At 36.9% G+C, this 15,130-nt stretch overlaps 2 protein-coding genes across 2 annotated transcripts in view; one reads left to right on the forward strand and one right to left on the reverse strand.

Moving 5' to 3' along the window:
- The window catches only part of LOC132183753 (NAD kinase 2, chloroplastic), an 11,230-nt gene extending 2,369 nt beyond the window's left edge, over positions 1–8,861 (forward strand). Inside the window, exons 3-9 of the mRNA XM_059597163.1 lie at positions 1,246–2,304; positions 5,146–5,267; positions 5,364–5,505; positions 5,614–5,838; positions 6,089–6,163; positions 7,251–7,352; positions 8,414–8,861. Coding sequence (XP_059453146.1) covers positions 1,246–2,304; positions 5,146–5,267; positions 5,364–5,505; positions 5,614–5,838; positions 6,089–6,163; positions 7,251–7,352; positions 8,414–8,617 — 1,929 coding nt within the window. The 3' untranslated portion in view covers positions 8,618–8,861. The remainder of the gene's footprint in view (positions 1–1,245; positions 2,305–5,145; positions 5,268–5,363; positions 5,506–5,613; positions 5,839–6,088; positions 6,164–7,250; positions 7,353–8,413) is intronic.
- A 1,019-nt stretch (positions 8,862–9,880) lies between these two features.
- Positions 9,881–11,375, reverse strand: LOC132185680 (1-aminocyclopropane-1-carboxylate oxidase 5). Its single transcript, XM_059599451.1, has 3 exons — positions 11,274–11,375; positions 10,777–11,003; positions 9,881–10,481 (listed from the first exon to the last, which is right to left on the reverse strand). Exons 1-3 carry the CDS (start codon positions 11,373–11,375, stop codon positions 9,881–9,883), a joined length of 930 nt encoding a protein of 309 aa, XP_059455434.1.
- Positions 11,376–15,130: the final 3,755 nt, after the last annotated feature.

Raw genomic sequence — 15,130 nt, forward strand, 5'->3', positions numbered from 1 at the left:
GCTCATCACAAACTAGCAATTTTGTTATCCATTCATTGCAATCAATAGTACGGAACCTTCTAAATTCTAATGGGTCCTCTACTTCTGATATAAATACAAACTCCATTTGGACTTGCAAGGTTGTTTGATATGCCACATCCCAGCCTTATAATGCTGTTGTTGCTCATTTTATCTAGGTTTTAGCACTTGTTTCCTGCCCTTCCTGGATAGTATATTGTTGTCCTAATTTTCCTGGTTTTATAATTGATCACTGCTTTGTTGAATGGATTTAATGAAGTTTTCAATGAATTTATGGCCCTAAGATAAGTTTCATGTCATAGACTGACAGTGCTTTATTTGGATGTGAAGACCTTCCACTCTCATGACCTCTCACAGGTGCCTTGGTTTGGTCCAGTTCCTGGGGATATTGCAGAGGTTGAGGCTTATTGTAGAATCTTCAGAACTGCTGAGCGGCTTCATGGTGCACTAATGGACACATTGTGCAATCCGTTGACTGGCGAATGTAGCGTGTCATATGATTTCTCATCTGAGGAAAAACCAGTATTGGAAGATAAAATAGTCTCTGTGCTTGGTTGCATGCTCTCCCTCCTTAACAAAGGGAGAGAGGATGTCCTTTCTGGAAGACCTACGAATGAAAATTTCTTTCAGATTGGAGATGTAAGCTCAGTGGAAGATAAGGTTCCTCCACTTGCCATTTTCAGGAGTGAGATGAAGAGGTGTTGTGAGAGCTTGCACATTGCTCTTGAAAACTATTTGACGCCCAATGATGATCGAAGCCTGAATGTATGGAGGAAACTTCAGAGAATGAAGAATGTCTGCTATGATTCTGGCTTTCCTCGTGGGGAGGATTACCCATGCCATACACTGCTTGCAAATTGGAATGCTGTTTATTTTTCCACTTCTAAAGAAGAGATAGGGTCCAAAGATTCTGAGGTAGCTTTTTGGAGGGGTGGCCAAGTAACAGAAGAAGGTCTGAAGTGGCTGGTGAAGAAAGGATATAAAACTATTGTAGATCTTAGAGCAGAGACTGTAAAGGATAACTTTTATCTAGCAGCCATAAATGATGCTGTTTTGTCTGAGAAAATTGAACTGGTCAAAATTCCTGTTGAAGTTGGCACTGCACCTTCAATGGAGCAGGTTGAGAAGTTTGCATCTCTAGTTTCAGATGGCAGCAAAAAGCCCATATATCTTCACAGTAAGGAAGGAGTATGGAGAACTTCTGCCATGGTCTCTAGATGGAGGCAGTATATGACTCGCTGTGTCTCTAGTCAATCAGTTGCTCCCAATGACAGGTTCTTACGAGATGCAAATGAAATGGGAAAAATGAAGGAGTCTTCCATTATTGAAGAAAGCTCCCTCCTGGAAAAGGAGAATGAGTCACTACAAGAGTCTTTGGGTACATTTCATAGTTTAAATGGAGTATCCCATGAAAAGCTCTCTCCATACAAGGGTAAAAAAAATCAAAGCAGTAATGGGGCCCACAACAACTTTGTTTCTGCCCAAGGTATGACATCAGTAGAATTAGTTGATAATGGAGTAGGATCTCTGGCAAACTTCAGCATGGAAACTGACCCTCTGAAGGCCCAGGTTCCTTCATGCGATGTTTTCTCAAAAAAAGAAATGTCTAGGTTTCTCAAGAGTAGAAAGATCTCACCTTCTATTTATTTCAATTATCAATTGAAAAGGTTGGAAATATTGCCAGTTTCTAGAGACATGCATACTAGGACAATGCGTAAAGCTGATGGAGTTGGTACTGATGCTGTACCACTGCCTCTGGAGTCAGGAAGTTCCGGTGGGTTACTTAATGGGAAAAATCTATCCCCAGAGATCCAGAAATCACCTGCTGAATATGGGAAGTATTTGAATAGTGATATTTTGGATTCTGTTGGTCCAGTTGTGAATGGACTGGGCCAAGGGGAAAGGTCTTCTGTGATGACAGAAACGAATGCATCTACGATTTTGACTAATGAGTTCAATGGGCATATGCAATCCAAATCTGTTCTGGAGGATCATAAGAGCAGTGGTGGAGCTGCCTTAGTTTCTGCTAAAGATGACGTGGAGCCCATTGACGGTAATATGTGTGCTTCTGCCACTGGTGTTGTAAGGGTGCAGTCAAGAAGGAAAGCAGAGATGTTTTTAGTTCGGACTGATGGATTCTCTTGTACCAGAGAAAAGGTGACAGAATCCTCCTTGGCCTTCACTCATCCTAGTACACAGCAGCAGATGCTTATGTGGAAATCGACACCAAAGACTGTATTGTTGTTGAAGAAACTAGGGCAAGAGCTCATGGAACAAGCTAAAGAGGTATCATTATAAATCCCTAAATATTGATTGTTGGACATCAGTCGGTTTAGTGACAAAACTTGGTTTCTGCTTTTTTCTTTTTCTTTTCTGTTTATGTTTGTAGCTTGTTGATGTTTTTCCCTGTACAAAAATTTCTATTCTCTGCATAGTAAGTTTTTCTTTATGTATATATTTGTAGCTCTAGTGCTAGCTAAAATATAATCCCTTCATTATTGATGGGAGTTTGCCAAAGCCACTCATTTTAGTGAAATAAACAAATAAATATAACAATTTTCCTAAAATAGGTGGGCCAATAAAGGTATGTTTAAACCCAAGCACATATGAAGTATACAAGAGAAATCCCTATTAGGGAGAAAAAGAACAAAAGTCCAAAAATTAAAAAAAACTAGAAAAATGTGGACTATCTTACGTTGTTGTCCATGTATAAATGGATTTAAACATAATGTTCTTTAGCTCGACCATCGGAATCTCATGACCTTCAAATCTCTTTGCATTTTGCTTTCTCCAAATGCACCACATTAAGCACAAATGTGCTATCCTCCAAACTTCTAAGATGTTATGACCTTCTAGTTGACATTTCCAACTTGCCAAACCCAATTACCTTTCTAGACATGACCTATTCTACACCAAAAACATGGAAAATTGAAACCCATAATTCTCTTGCCAATTCACAATGAAGAAGAAGACGATCTATAAACTCCCCACTCCTCTTGCACAAACAATACGAATTTACCACTAACATTCCTCTTCCTCAGATTATCCAATGTCAAGATCTTCTCAAGTGCCGCTGTACGCCCGAAGAATGCCACTCTTGAAGGGACCATCACTCTCCAAATACTCTTCCAAGGAAATGAGGAACCACCAATAACGGATAACGCATAATAAAAGGACCTTACTTCAAACTTCCACTTCTTGGGTGAGATCCAACATATTTTATCCCCGCCACCTTATCTCAATCTGATAGAGTACAAAAGATCAAAGAAAGAAGTAACCAAGTCCACCTTCCAATCATGTATTGGTTTGGTAAAAGATATATTCTGCTGATTATTTCCATTAAAGGATTGTATATGATTTGCCACCCACACCTCACATCATGCAATACTAAACAGTTCCAGAAAAATTGTCTTCAAGGGCTGGTCCCCACACCACAAATCATGCCAAAACTTTATCTTGGATCCATTTCGCACCTCATATTTAACTGAACTCGAAAAACTCCCCAAACCCTCCTTATGCATATTTTCACACTCCCACTCTAAAAGGCCCCACTACCTCCTTAGTACACCAATCTCCCATCTTGCTATTATAATTGGTTTCCACCACCAGGCTTCACAAAGCTTCTCTCTCTTTCTCCGTAGCATAACACCATAACCACTTCCTCAGGAGAGCTCAGTTAAACTGAATCAAATTTCTTACCCCCAAATTGTCTTATGAGATTGGGGAACAAATCTTTCGACCAGTTGCCTAAATGTAACTTAAACTCGTCACCAATTCCACCCCACAAAAGGTTCTTCTAAAGTTTTTCAATCCTTTAGTCACTCCTACGAATGGACAAGTAATAAGTAGGAAAAATGGAAAGGGTGCTTTTAATTAAAGTCAACCTACCTTCCTTCGACAGATAAAGCCTCTTCCAACCAGCCAAATGAGTTCCATTTTTCAACAATGCTATTCCATATAGATGTAGTCTTATATGAAGCTTCCAAAGGAAGACCCAAATACTTCATTGGTAAGGATGCCACCCTACAACAAAGATACTAGCCAAACCTTCTACGTCAACCACATCTCCAACAGGAACTAACTGATTTAGATAAATTAACCTTCAACCCCAAAACCGTTTCATAACATAAGAATAGACAACACAGATAACGAAGCTGTTCATGACTTGCCTCACAAAAAATCAAAGTGTCATCCGCAAACAAGAGATGGACACCAGAAGCTCGTCATTATCCTACCTAAAGCCTCCATGATAACCACAAACAATCGAGGAGATAAAGGATTACTAAATAATCAAAAGGGAGAATCAATAACAATAATGGAGAAACGCCCGGTAGTAGAAATGAGCTATCCAAGTTCTCCATTTCTCCCCAAATCCACATCTATTCAACAAATCAAAAACTCCCAAAATACAATGAGCTATCCAAGCTCTCCATTTCTCCTCAAATCCACATCTCTTTAGTAAATACAACAAAAAATCCCAATTAACATGATTGTATGCCTTTTCTAAGTCCAATTTACACAGCACACCACACTAGGTTCCCATGATCTAATTCAACTATCAAGACATTTATTAGCTACCATAACTGAATCCAAAATCTATCTCCCCTGATGAATGCATTTTGAAAACTAAAAATAATCTTCTCCAACACTGTTTTTAGCCTGTTTGCTAGAACATTAGAGATGATCTTATAAACACCACCCACTAGACTAATAGGATGAAAGTCCTTAATATTCACAGCTCCGACTTTCTTGGGGATAAGGGAAGTGGTAGTTGCATTGAAGCTCTTTTCAAACTTTCCTCGGGAATGAAAATCCTTGACAACTTCCATGGTATCCTCTTTAATGACCGCTTTATGATGTTATTGAGAATAGATTGTGATGTAATTTTATTTGTGAACTTGAAATTAGAGACTAAATTAATCAACACATGTTCTTAATTGAACTTCTCTCAGGTAAGGGTTGTCTTGCCTAGCAATTTGGTATTCAATAGGATACCCTATTATCCTATACCATGGGTATACTAAAGGAGATCTGTATTAAATAGGAGTGGTTACATGTATCTCAGTAGTCACTCATTTAATCTTTGCATGGCTATTTTTAACTGCATTTGTTGCATCTGATTTTCAGGTGGCCTCTTTCTTGTATTACCAAGAGCAGATGAACGTTCTTGTGGAACCTGATGTGCATGACATATTTGCTAGAATCCCAGGGTTTGGATTTGTTCAGACCTTTTATATTCAAGACACCAGGTGTGGAAATCCTTATTTTAAGAACAACATTGATGTAATTGTTAATATTACATTACTTTGGGGGGTTTGCTGACCTGTTGGATGTCCTTAATGCAGTGATCTGCATGAGAGGGTTGATTTAGTGGCATGCTTGGGGGGAGATGGGGTTATACTCCATGCATCGAATTTATTTAGAGGTGCTGTGCCCCCTGTTGTGTCATTTAATCTTGGATCTCTTGGATTTCTGACTTCCCATACTGTAAGCTTCTTAACACAACTTTTATGTTTGGTTACTGCCCCAATCCCCTTTTTTTTCTTTCTTCCAAAATAGCTATTTGTTTGACTCCTGTTATTTCATTTGATATAGTTTGAAGGCTATAAGCAAGACTTAAGACAGGTCATCCATGGAAACAACACTCTGGATGGTGTCTATATAACTCTTAGAATGCGTCTTCGATGTGAGATTTTTCGAAATGGTAAAGCAGTGCCTGGGAAAGTATTTGATGTTTTAAATGAGGTTGTTGTTGATCGGGGTTCTAATCCATACCTTTCTAAAATTGAATGCTACGAACATGACCGGCTCATAACCAAGGTGAGGTTAGTGTATTCATTTCTTAAATAGAAAAAAACATACTACTCTAAATTTAGATGTTCATGCCCTTAAGTCTTCTATGAGCTGAGTTGTTACTTGCTCTCTTCAATCACAAGAAGTCCAACATTTAATTAATCTAAAGCAGTGGCCACCATTTATGCTAGATCCCTTGTTTGAAACTTTGATCTTTTTAGAAAAGATAAGTTCATGATATTGCCATGCTTTTAATGACAAAGTACCGTTTCTTTAGGTGCAAGGTGATGGAGTCATTGTAGCCACACCTACAGGAAGCACTGCTTACTCCACAGCTGCGGGAGGTTCCATGGTAAGCTGTGCTTCGTATTCAAGTCATAGTTATATAATTTTTGGTAGCTGGATATTATATGATTCTAGGGCATGGTTATTTCGTTTCCACTAGACTTGAGCTCTCGTAGAATTGATTTCTTAGTTTTATTTATTTTTTATTTGTTTTATATCTCTACAAGATCCTTCTTTTTCTTTTTGGCCTGAAGAGGATCAGAATAGCCATTTGTGGTAGAAGAAGCTATCACAAGTTTGGTGTCTAATTTGAAGACAAAGTGCACACCCTTTCATCTGGGAGCCATCTGTTTAGTTTGGCCAGTAGTAATCAACACTCAATTGATAATGAGACTGATGTGGCGATTGGTGAATGGAACGACTGTTTTGGCTTAAGCTTGCTTTGAGTCTCATTTGGCGTCAATGAATTACTGCAGTCACATTTCCTTGATGGCATCAAAGATATCTGACCATTATCAGAACTCCAATCACGTCTCTGAAAAAAATGCTTAGTAGATAAATTTCTCTTCTAGGGCAATTGCAATATGCTAAGTGTACCAGGAATAAGAAAAATCACTTTAAAAACTGAATTCTCATGACATCGTGACAATACTAGAAACATATATCAGAATATTAGATATTTTAAAAAACTATGTTGTAAAAGATATTAGGTACAATGTCCTCTACTGACTCATAAAATGTTATGTTTTCTGAGTTTCCATGTTGGACACTTCCACTTGTTTATTTTTTAACGTATTGAATCACCTTTTTCTTAAAATCCTTCATCTGAAGTACTTATATTCGATTCAAAGTAGAAGGAAGAAAAGATTTCCCTTCAGCAAACAGCATATTTACTCTATTAAGTAGTCTCTGGCTCTAATTGCAATATATGAAATTGTCAGAATGATTTAGGTAATTCGGTAAATGAAATTCAAATTGTTATGTGTCTATTAATTTAGCGCTCTAATTTTACAAACTCATTGCAGTGTTAAAAAAAGACTTATTAAAAAATATGAAAATTCAATTCTTTCAATCACAAAGATGATAGCCGGTTCTTGATGTTTGCTGTTGCTCTTTATTACTACTATTAAAGCCATTATGCAAATTCAATGCAGGTGCATCCAAATGTTCCTTGCATGCTGTTCACACCAATCTGCCCACACTCCCTTTCATTTAGACCAGTTATACTTCCGGATTCTGCAAGGCTGGAATTGAAGGTGATGTTGTTAATGTATCTAGCCTCGAGTTACTATTAATTTGGATCTTTAGCTCACACTTTGGTAGATATGTTATCAGTTTTTCTTGCCTAAAAATTTTGGTTTTGAGGCGTGTGCCAGCTGCTCTATTTCTCCTAAAAGAGAATTGCCAAATGTTAGAAGAAGCCAGAAGGAATATACATATTTTACTTTCTTAACTTCTAGGGTATATTGCTATTTCTTTTGGCATGTTTACAGAGCTATGTCAAGTGCTTGGGTGTGGGTGTTAGCAATTGTCTGTTGGAGTCGCACTTTCCATGTCCACTCAACATTCAATCATGTGTTTAAAGGACCTGATATTGTCCAATCTCTGGAGCAATAGGATTCTAATTTTCCTTTAATTCCATATTCAATGGCATATCAGGAATCTGTTAAATGTTGGAGTACTGTTTTCCGCAATCCAATCTCTAAGTTTAAATTTCTGTATCGGCATAATCATACATAATAATATAACAATAACAAATGCAATCTTAAAAGCTCAGCTTGCAAGGTGGTGAGCTTTGTGAGTTAGCTAGATAGTAGGTGTGGATTTTCTGGCTACTTCAAAATAAAATATATCCTACTGTTAAGTCGTTTATCAGATTTGGTTTTCCCTTTATTCTAATTTTGGGAATTTCATGAAAATATTAGTTACTTTCATTGTCTGTTTAGATATTCAGTAGCCAAATTGGAACATATTCAGTGATTTGAGGTTTTTTCTTATTTTGCTGCTGTGTGGTAAAAAGTTTACATTGAGAATGGGAAAAGCAGTTGTGACTTGTTAGGTTCTTTTTCTCCCCGAGAACTGGGGGGTGGGGGGATATTGTATTTTGTGAATTCCTGTTATATTACTTCAAAATAGTATCTCGGAAAAGTACTATTCTTTTATGTCAAATTCTCTTTCTACTATATTAATCTAGTCTAAAACCGTTTCTTCATCACATGAAGCTGCTTTAAAGATGATACCAAAATTCTGTTTTATTGATCATAGTTCTTGTCAGCTGTGTTCTTTGTTAGGAGGACTAATACGTTGTAGTTGACAGATTCCAGAGGATGCTAGAAGCAATGCATGGGTTTCTTTTGATGGGAAGAGAAGGCAGCAACTCTCAAGAGGAGATTCTGTACGAATATATATGAGCCAACACCCACTTCCAACAGTCAACAAGTCTGACCAGACAGGTGATTGGTTTCGCAGCTTGATTCGCTGTCTAAATTGGAATGAGAGGCTAGATCAAAAGGCCCTTTGAAGCCTTTGAAACTTCCATCCAAGATTGAGGTTCATGAAAATTACTGTACATATTATAAATTGAATTACAGAAAATTTTAAGACACAAATTGTAAATACGGTTCATTTGCATATTGGCTCCTACATGAAGATAAGAGCTTGCCAATTTTCCCCCATTTTATTTCTTCTTCTCAACATGACGAGATATAATTGTATACTGTCATCTATTACACAGCAATAAAGATATAATCTTATAGCTCACTATACATCTGAAAGTCGAGCGACTTCCTGTTGTCTTTCATACTAGTTCTGTTTCTTTTTCATATATTAGTTGAATTTCAGGTGAGAATGTCGCATTAAAACAATATTACTTTAAGAATCTGTGGTGTACTACACGCCAGGGAAACTGATTTTCACATTGATTTTTTTATTTTTATTTTTTTGGTTGCGAATTTCATTTTGATCAGTGCTGCCATTATTATTTCTGTGTCACACTTTCTATTTGCACCTTAGAGAATTTTGTTGACTGCTGAATATATACAGTGGAATCTTGTCCCTTTAAATTTCCTTCAATTCAAGCAGTTTTCATTAGATTATCATATCCAGTTTTTATGCAAACTGAACAGCTGATTTATTTTGTATTCATGTACCTTTTTCTATTTCACTAGAAATTTTGCTTAGGCACAAGCTGAGCTACTTGGATGAAACCTCAATTGGTTCAAAAAGTGGTAGGTCTGGTATCAGATTTTGACAATGTCTTCCTTTAGAGAGAATCAATTAACTTTATAAGAACATATTATGGAATCGTTCAAGATTAACATACTGGAAAGAAGTATATCTTTTAGGGACACCCTTTACATATTATTGCTGCTAATGAAAGAAAAAACGACCTTAAGATGATCATCTGAGCATTTCATCTTCTCATACAATTCGGAGGTGCAATTTATATAATTATATTGTATAGCAGGTGCATTTAAGCATCCCCCACCTTTTATTTATTTTTTTTCCTGATCAGTACGAAGGTAAAGGCTAAAGGTGGGGAAGGGGGGGAGCATTTAGGCACCCTTGATTAAATATATAAAAAAAGGAAAACGGCAATCTAAGACAAAACACACTAATACCCACGTTAGCTTTCTTTCTTCCCCTATATATAGTTAAGAGAAGAGACAAGCCAGTGGTATCCTTTGCCAGTGGCAAATCCTTATCACTAAAGCCATAATAAAGAAAGAAAAAAGAAAAGGAAACACCATGCATGTGCATGTGCATGTCATATTCTTTCTGCTTCTTACACTGCCTTCACAGCTCGGAACCTGGGTTCCTTGGGGAGGAACTTCTGCTCAGCATAAATAGACATGTAATCACCAAACACAAACTTAGGGTAAGCTTGATCCTCCTCTGGCTTAAAATTCTCCACCAGCTGAGGTGCCGGGGATATGGTGGCCTTCATTGAGGGGTTGTAGAATGAAGCAATTGATCTCCTGTTCCCATCAGGAGTGGCCAAAACCTGGTGCCAAACGCTCTTGTATCGGCCATTGCTTAAGACCTCAATCTGATCGCCAGTGTTGATGACAATGGCGTTTGGCAACGGCTGGACATCGATCCACTGGCCGTCTTTCAGGATTTGAAGGCCACCAACACTGTCGTCTTGGTAGAGTAAGATGACACCGCCAGCATCTGTGTGAGCTCGGAGACCATTCACGAGCTCTGGATGTGGACAAGGGGGGTAGTGGCTCACTTTAGTACCAAAAAAGGCACTGTCTTTTGATTCTCCACCATCAAATGCCTTCTTGATGTATCCCTTTGGTAAACCCAAGTTTTCGTCCATTACTTCCATGACCTTCACGGCCAATTTCTTCAGTTCTGCTCGGTATTCAGCCATGGTTTCCCTGTCATCAGCAATATCATAAGTTCATTGAGTATTGAGTTTCATAAATTTACAGGTTTAAATGGTAGGCATAATAAAGCATGGATTTTACGCAAAGATGAGACCCACATGGTGCCAGGAGATGGAATCCGGCCAGGAAGCCATTAATGAGTACTGTGTTAGATTTGTATATTGCTTATACAAATCTAAAGCTTCTTAAATATAATTTTCTATTGCTTATAAAAATCTAAGCATAGATTTGTATATTGCTTGGTTCGAGCATAACTGGATTATGATTGTTAATTTGAATATCTTACTTGAATCCTGGGGTTTGAGATGGCCACTCGTTGTCGTCTAGGAGAGTAATGACATCTTCCCAGTCCACATTCTCCAACTTGTCTCCCTTCTTCTTCTCCACTAACTCATTCAACAGCTTCTCTGGTGTTGACCTCTGGAAATTTTCTTCTCTTTCCAGCCTATAGTACTCGGAGCAGACCTTCTTCACCCTCTCAAGGAGCTCCTCCGAAATTCCATGGTTCACCAGCTGCAGCAATATAATCAAACATTATAAAAACTGTGGACATAATTTTATATATATATATATATGCTCATTTCTTCTATCATACAATCAGAATGATCATTATAGGTTAACTAGAGTTAACCTATATAGTCTTATGCTTTGAAACGATTCGAATCCGGGAAACGACAATATTCATGATGATCAGTACCAACCCAAACCCACCATTCTTCCTAGACACACTTTCTTTACGTCACCAAGTTAAAGAATATTGCTAAGGAAGTGATAAAATTGTACCTGGAAGAATCCCCATTCCTCACATCCATTAGTGATCTGAGCCATTGTCCTGGCCCTCTCCTCCCCATTGAGCTTGGAAAAATCAATCACTGGGATCGCCATTGAAGAGGGAATAGAAGATCAACAAAGTATATGAGAGAGAGAGATCGAGAGAGAGAGAGAGAGAGTATAGTAGTGTATATATGTGGTGAGCTTAGGTTGGTCCTTAAGCCTATTTATAGTAAAGAAGCCTTCCCGCCATGTTGGATGTCAAACCACATAAGTTTTTTGAAAGATGGTCGTTAGGTTAAGGTGTGGGACGGTGACACATAATATTATATTATAAATAAATGATATATAAAAAGATTAGAAGGTCAATGCTTTTAGAGGTACTACTGGTAATCCACAACAGAAGCATTCTGTTTTCGGTGGGTGCAGCTCATTTTCTATATTATTTACTCATAGATTACATTAATTTATAAGCCACTTTGGTTTAACTTCCACATGGAGATATCATGGGGGGAGAGCAAAATTCATGCAAGGTGGCCGGCACTCCTCTAAATTCTAATGGAGTTGTTACATCAATTCGATTTTGGGCTTTCCTTTTTGGTCATTAATATAATTGGGTATTATCTATATATATATATATATATACAGATTTCACAATTAAGGTGATTATTCTCTTATTCATGGTGACATGCATATATACCATATAGTTAAAGAATTTCATAATTTTAATTAAATTCATTCTTTATTGTTAATCTAAGTTTTGGAGAGAAGTATTAATTAATAATCTAACACATAAAACAAACGGCTCAATGTACTTATCTGTCCACTAAAAATAAAGAGTCTGAATCTATGGAAAGTGACAAGGTACCCATCATTTCTTTTGTGTCTCGTTATCATTAACATATGTTTTTAAAAGAGTAGCATTAGAAATTATATTTTTATCTCACAATGTTGCCATAATAGTCCTGACCAATCATAGGATAAGTTCTAGTTAAAAAAAAAATTCAAGAGTTGATTGGGATTGTCATGTCAATATTTTGGAATAAAAAAAATGGTTTCTAGCATTACATTTTTTTAAAATGTCATTAATTTTACTAATAAAAATGCTATATTCTATATTTTTATCGCACTTTACTTGTAACACTTGATCCAAGTGGTATGATATTGTCTGCTTTGGGCCAAGCCCATATAAGTTTTATTATTGGGTTTACCCTCAAAAAGCCCCATACCATATAAAGAAAGTATATTCCATATAAACACATGGATCAGTACCCCCTCTTAGGACCCAGCGTCCTCGTTGACGACTCTCATGTGGGCTTGTGCACGCTCCCTCTATCTCAGGCTGGGCTATGTCTCTGATATCATATGTAACACTCCTGCTCAAAGCGGTATGATATTGTCCGCTTTGGGCCAAGCTCACACAGTTTTATTATTAGGTTTACCCCAAAAAGGCCTCATATCATTTAGAGAAAGTATATTTCATATAAACACATCATCTTTTTCATGTCCAAATAATGTGGAATGTCACATTACTGAAGTGACATTGTCAATCAACTCTTGAATCAACTCTAATTTAAAAAAAAGAAAAAGAAAAAAGTAGTGTATAGCACTAATCTTTTACTTACATTTCAAATCTCTGCCGACAAGTATTAATGGGATTGACTAGTTACATTATCTTGTAAGGTAATCCCACTCTTTGACTTTTACACATGTACATGCTTTTGATGACAAGTGGTTGCATCCCATTAAACTAATCTACCCCTTTGCAGCCATAGTTTGAGGGTTAAGCCAAATGTGAAGACTTTTATAAACAAAGCTATCCTCATGCCCTCATCTAATACTTTGTCAACTTCATCATTGCATTATATATATATAAAGATTTTTTTTAATCTTTTTTTTTTTTTTTTTTGGTGGGATAGAATGAAATAATTTACTAGAAAATGATCTGTAATTGAACCATATATGTATGGTTGGCCATCTGATTTTATTCGGGTTTGTACGAATGTAAGGGTACAAGTCTGAGAAAACAGACAATACTGGCCGTCCGATCAAGAACCAGTTCAGAAAATTAACAAATTGTTGATGTACTTGCAGTACTTCAAAACCCTAGGTCAAAGTTGCATTAGTGGTGAGGCTTTATGGATCCTATTATTTACATTGATTGGTGTAGCTTGCGCCACGTTGCATGCATATGCTGAGATTGGAATAACACAACGAATTACTCCAATTAATTTATGTAGTAGTGCTCTGGCTGTATTTTGGTCTGTGCATGACTTCAATCATTGTAATTTATATTCATGGATGAACTCAATCAGAAGTTCATAGGCTCATCTATACAACCCTACAAAAATTAACCAATTTGGAGGTCTCACACGCTCACTGCTCACACGTGCCACTACAAGTTTTTTCCAGTTATGCAATGACCCTATTTTTTGCCAAATTTGACACAATATTTTGGCGCATTCGGCCCAAAGTTGTCCCGATTATTTGGACATTTTCCGCCTATTTATTGGCTCAATTCTTTAACCTATAGTTGGCACTCTATTTCAACTTTTGGCCCATAGTTGGCCCATCTCCAGCCACCGTCCGACCGCCACCATATTTAGCCACCACTTTCTATGACTACTAATCTACTACTGTCTCTATCACCCATCGGCGCCATCTCTGACAACAATTTGCCACTGCCGTACACAACGATGACTCGCATGATCTCCCGCCGGCTTCACTAGATCGAGCTCACACTCAAATTTGGATGTGTGTCACACCTAATTAATTAGTACACTTGCCGAGCTCATGCACATTCCACCATTTTGTTGCTGCCGCATATGACTATTATCACCTTCATCTAGGAATTAAGGATTCATCAACGGCTTTGAAGGTCGAACTCATGTTCATAATGTAGTCCTTGCCGCACTAGATCCGTGCATGAAACAAATGACAAATGGATTAATGGGGATGGATGGTCAAAGGAAGAAAGGCAAAAAGATTAAAAAAAGAAAAGAAAAGATGTGATATCACTCTGAAAAAAAAATACACTCATTATGTTCTTTGAATGGAAGAGTTATCTACTTACACCATAAGCTTTTCTTTTCTTTCAAACGTGTTCTGCCATCAATGATTGAGTCTCCTTGTTCAATGTATGGGTTTTCGTTATAACATTGACTAATTGATGACGATGGATCCCAAACAATATTCAAGCAATGAAATTTTTAGAGTAGAAAGTCAAGAGAAGCAACTTCTTTCCTTATTCTTTTTTTTTTTAAGGAAAATTAAGATAATATTTCAACGACCTGATTCAAATAACTAATCGTCATACCATCACCATTTTTTGCCTGCTGGTTTAACACACATCTCATTGAAGTGCCAAGAACTATATTCTAGAAATGGATAGTATTTAATTATTTCATTTATAGAAATGGAACTTTTTCATATGTATTTTAGTTTCAATTAGGTAATGTTTTAGCATAATTATATTTATAAAATAATTTAATCCTCTATACCACACGACCAAGACAGCAACCTAGCAACAAAGTTTTTACCAAAATTTCTCAACTTTTCATTTTATTAAACTTTTAGTTTCAATGAAATTATGCATTGTTTTTGTAAGTTTATGTATTATATATGCTGTGTTGCATGAACACATGAACTCAGGATTATATGATTATCGTCCCCAAGGCTTAAGGGGTAGCTCAATTGGTTAGAGACTACGCCTTATAAAACGAAGGTCATTAGATCGAATTCTCATTCTTTCTTTCCCTCACCTTGTGCAGACATGTTAAAAAAAAAAAAAAAAAATTATATGATTATCATGTACATGAAATATATAACTCATTATGAAGTTATGTTTAGACCTTTAGGTTTCCACAACT

The sequence above is a fragment of the Corylus avellana genome, chromosome ca6 (genome assembly GCF_901000735.1).
Source record: "Corylus avellana chromosome ca6, CavTom2PMs-1.0".
NCBI lineage: Eukaryota > Viridiplantae > Streptophyta > Magnoliopsida > Fagales > Betulaceae > Corylus > Corylus avellana.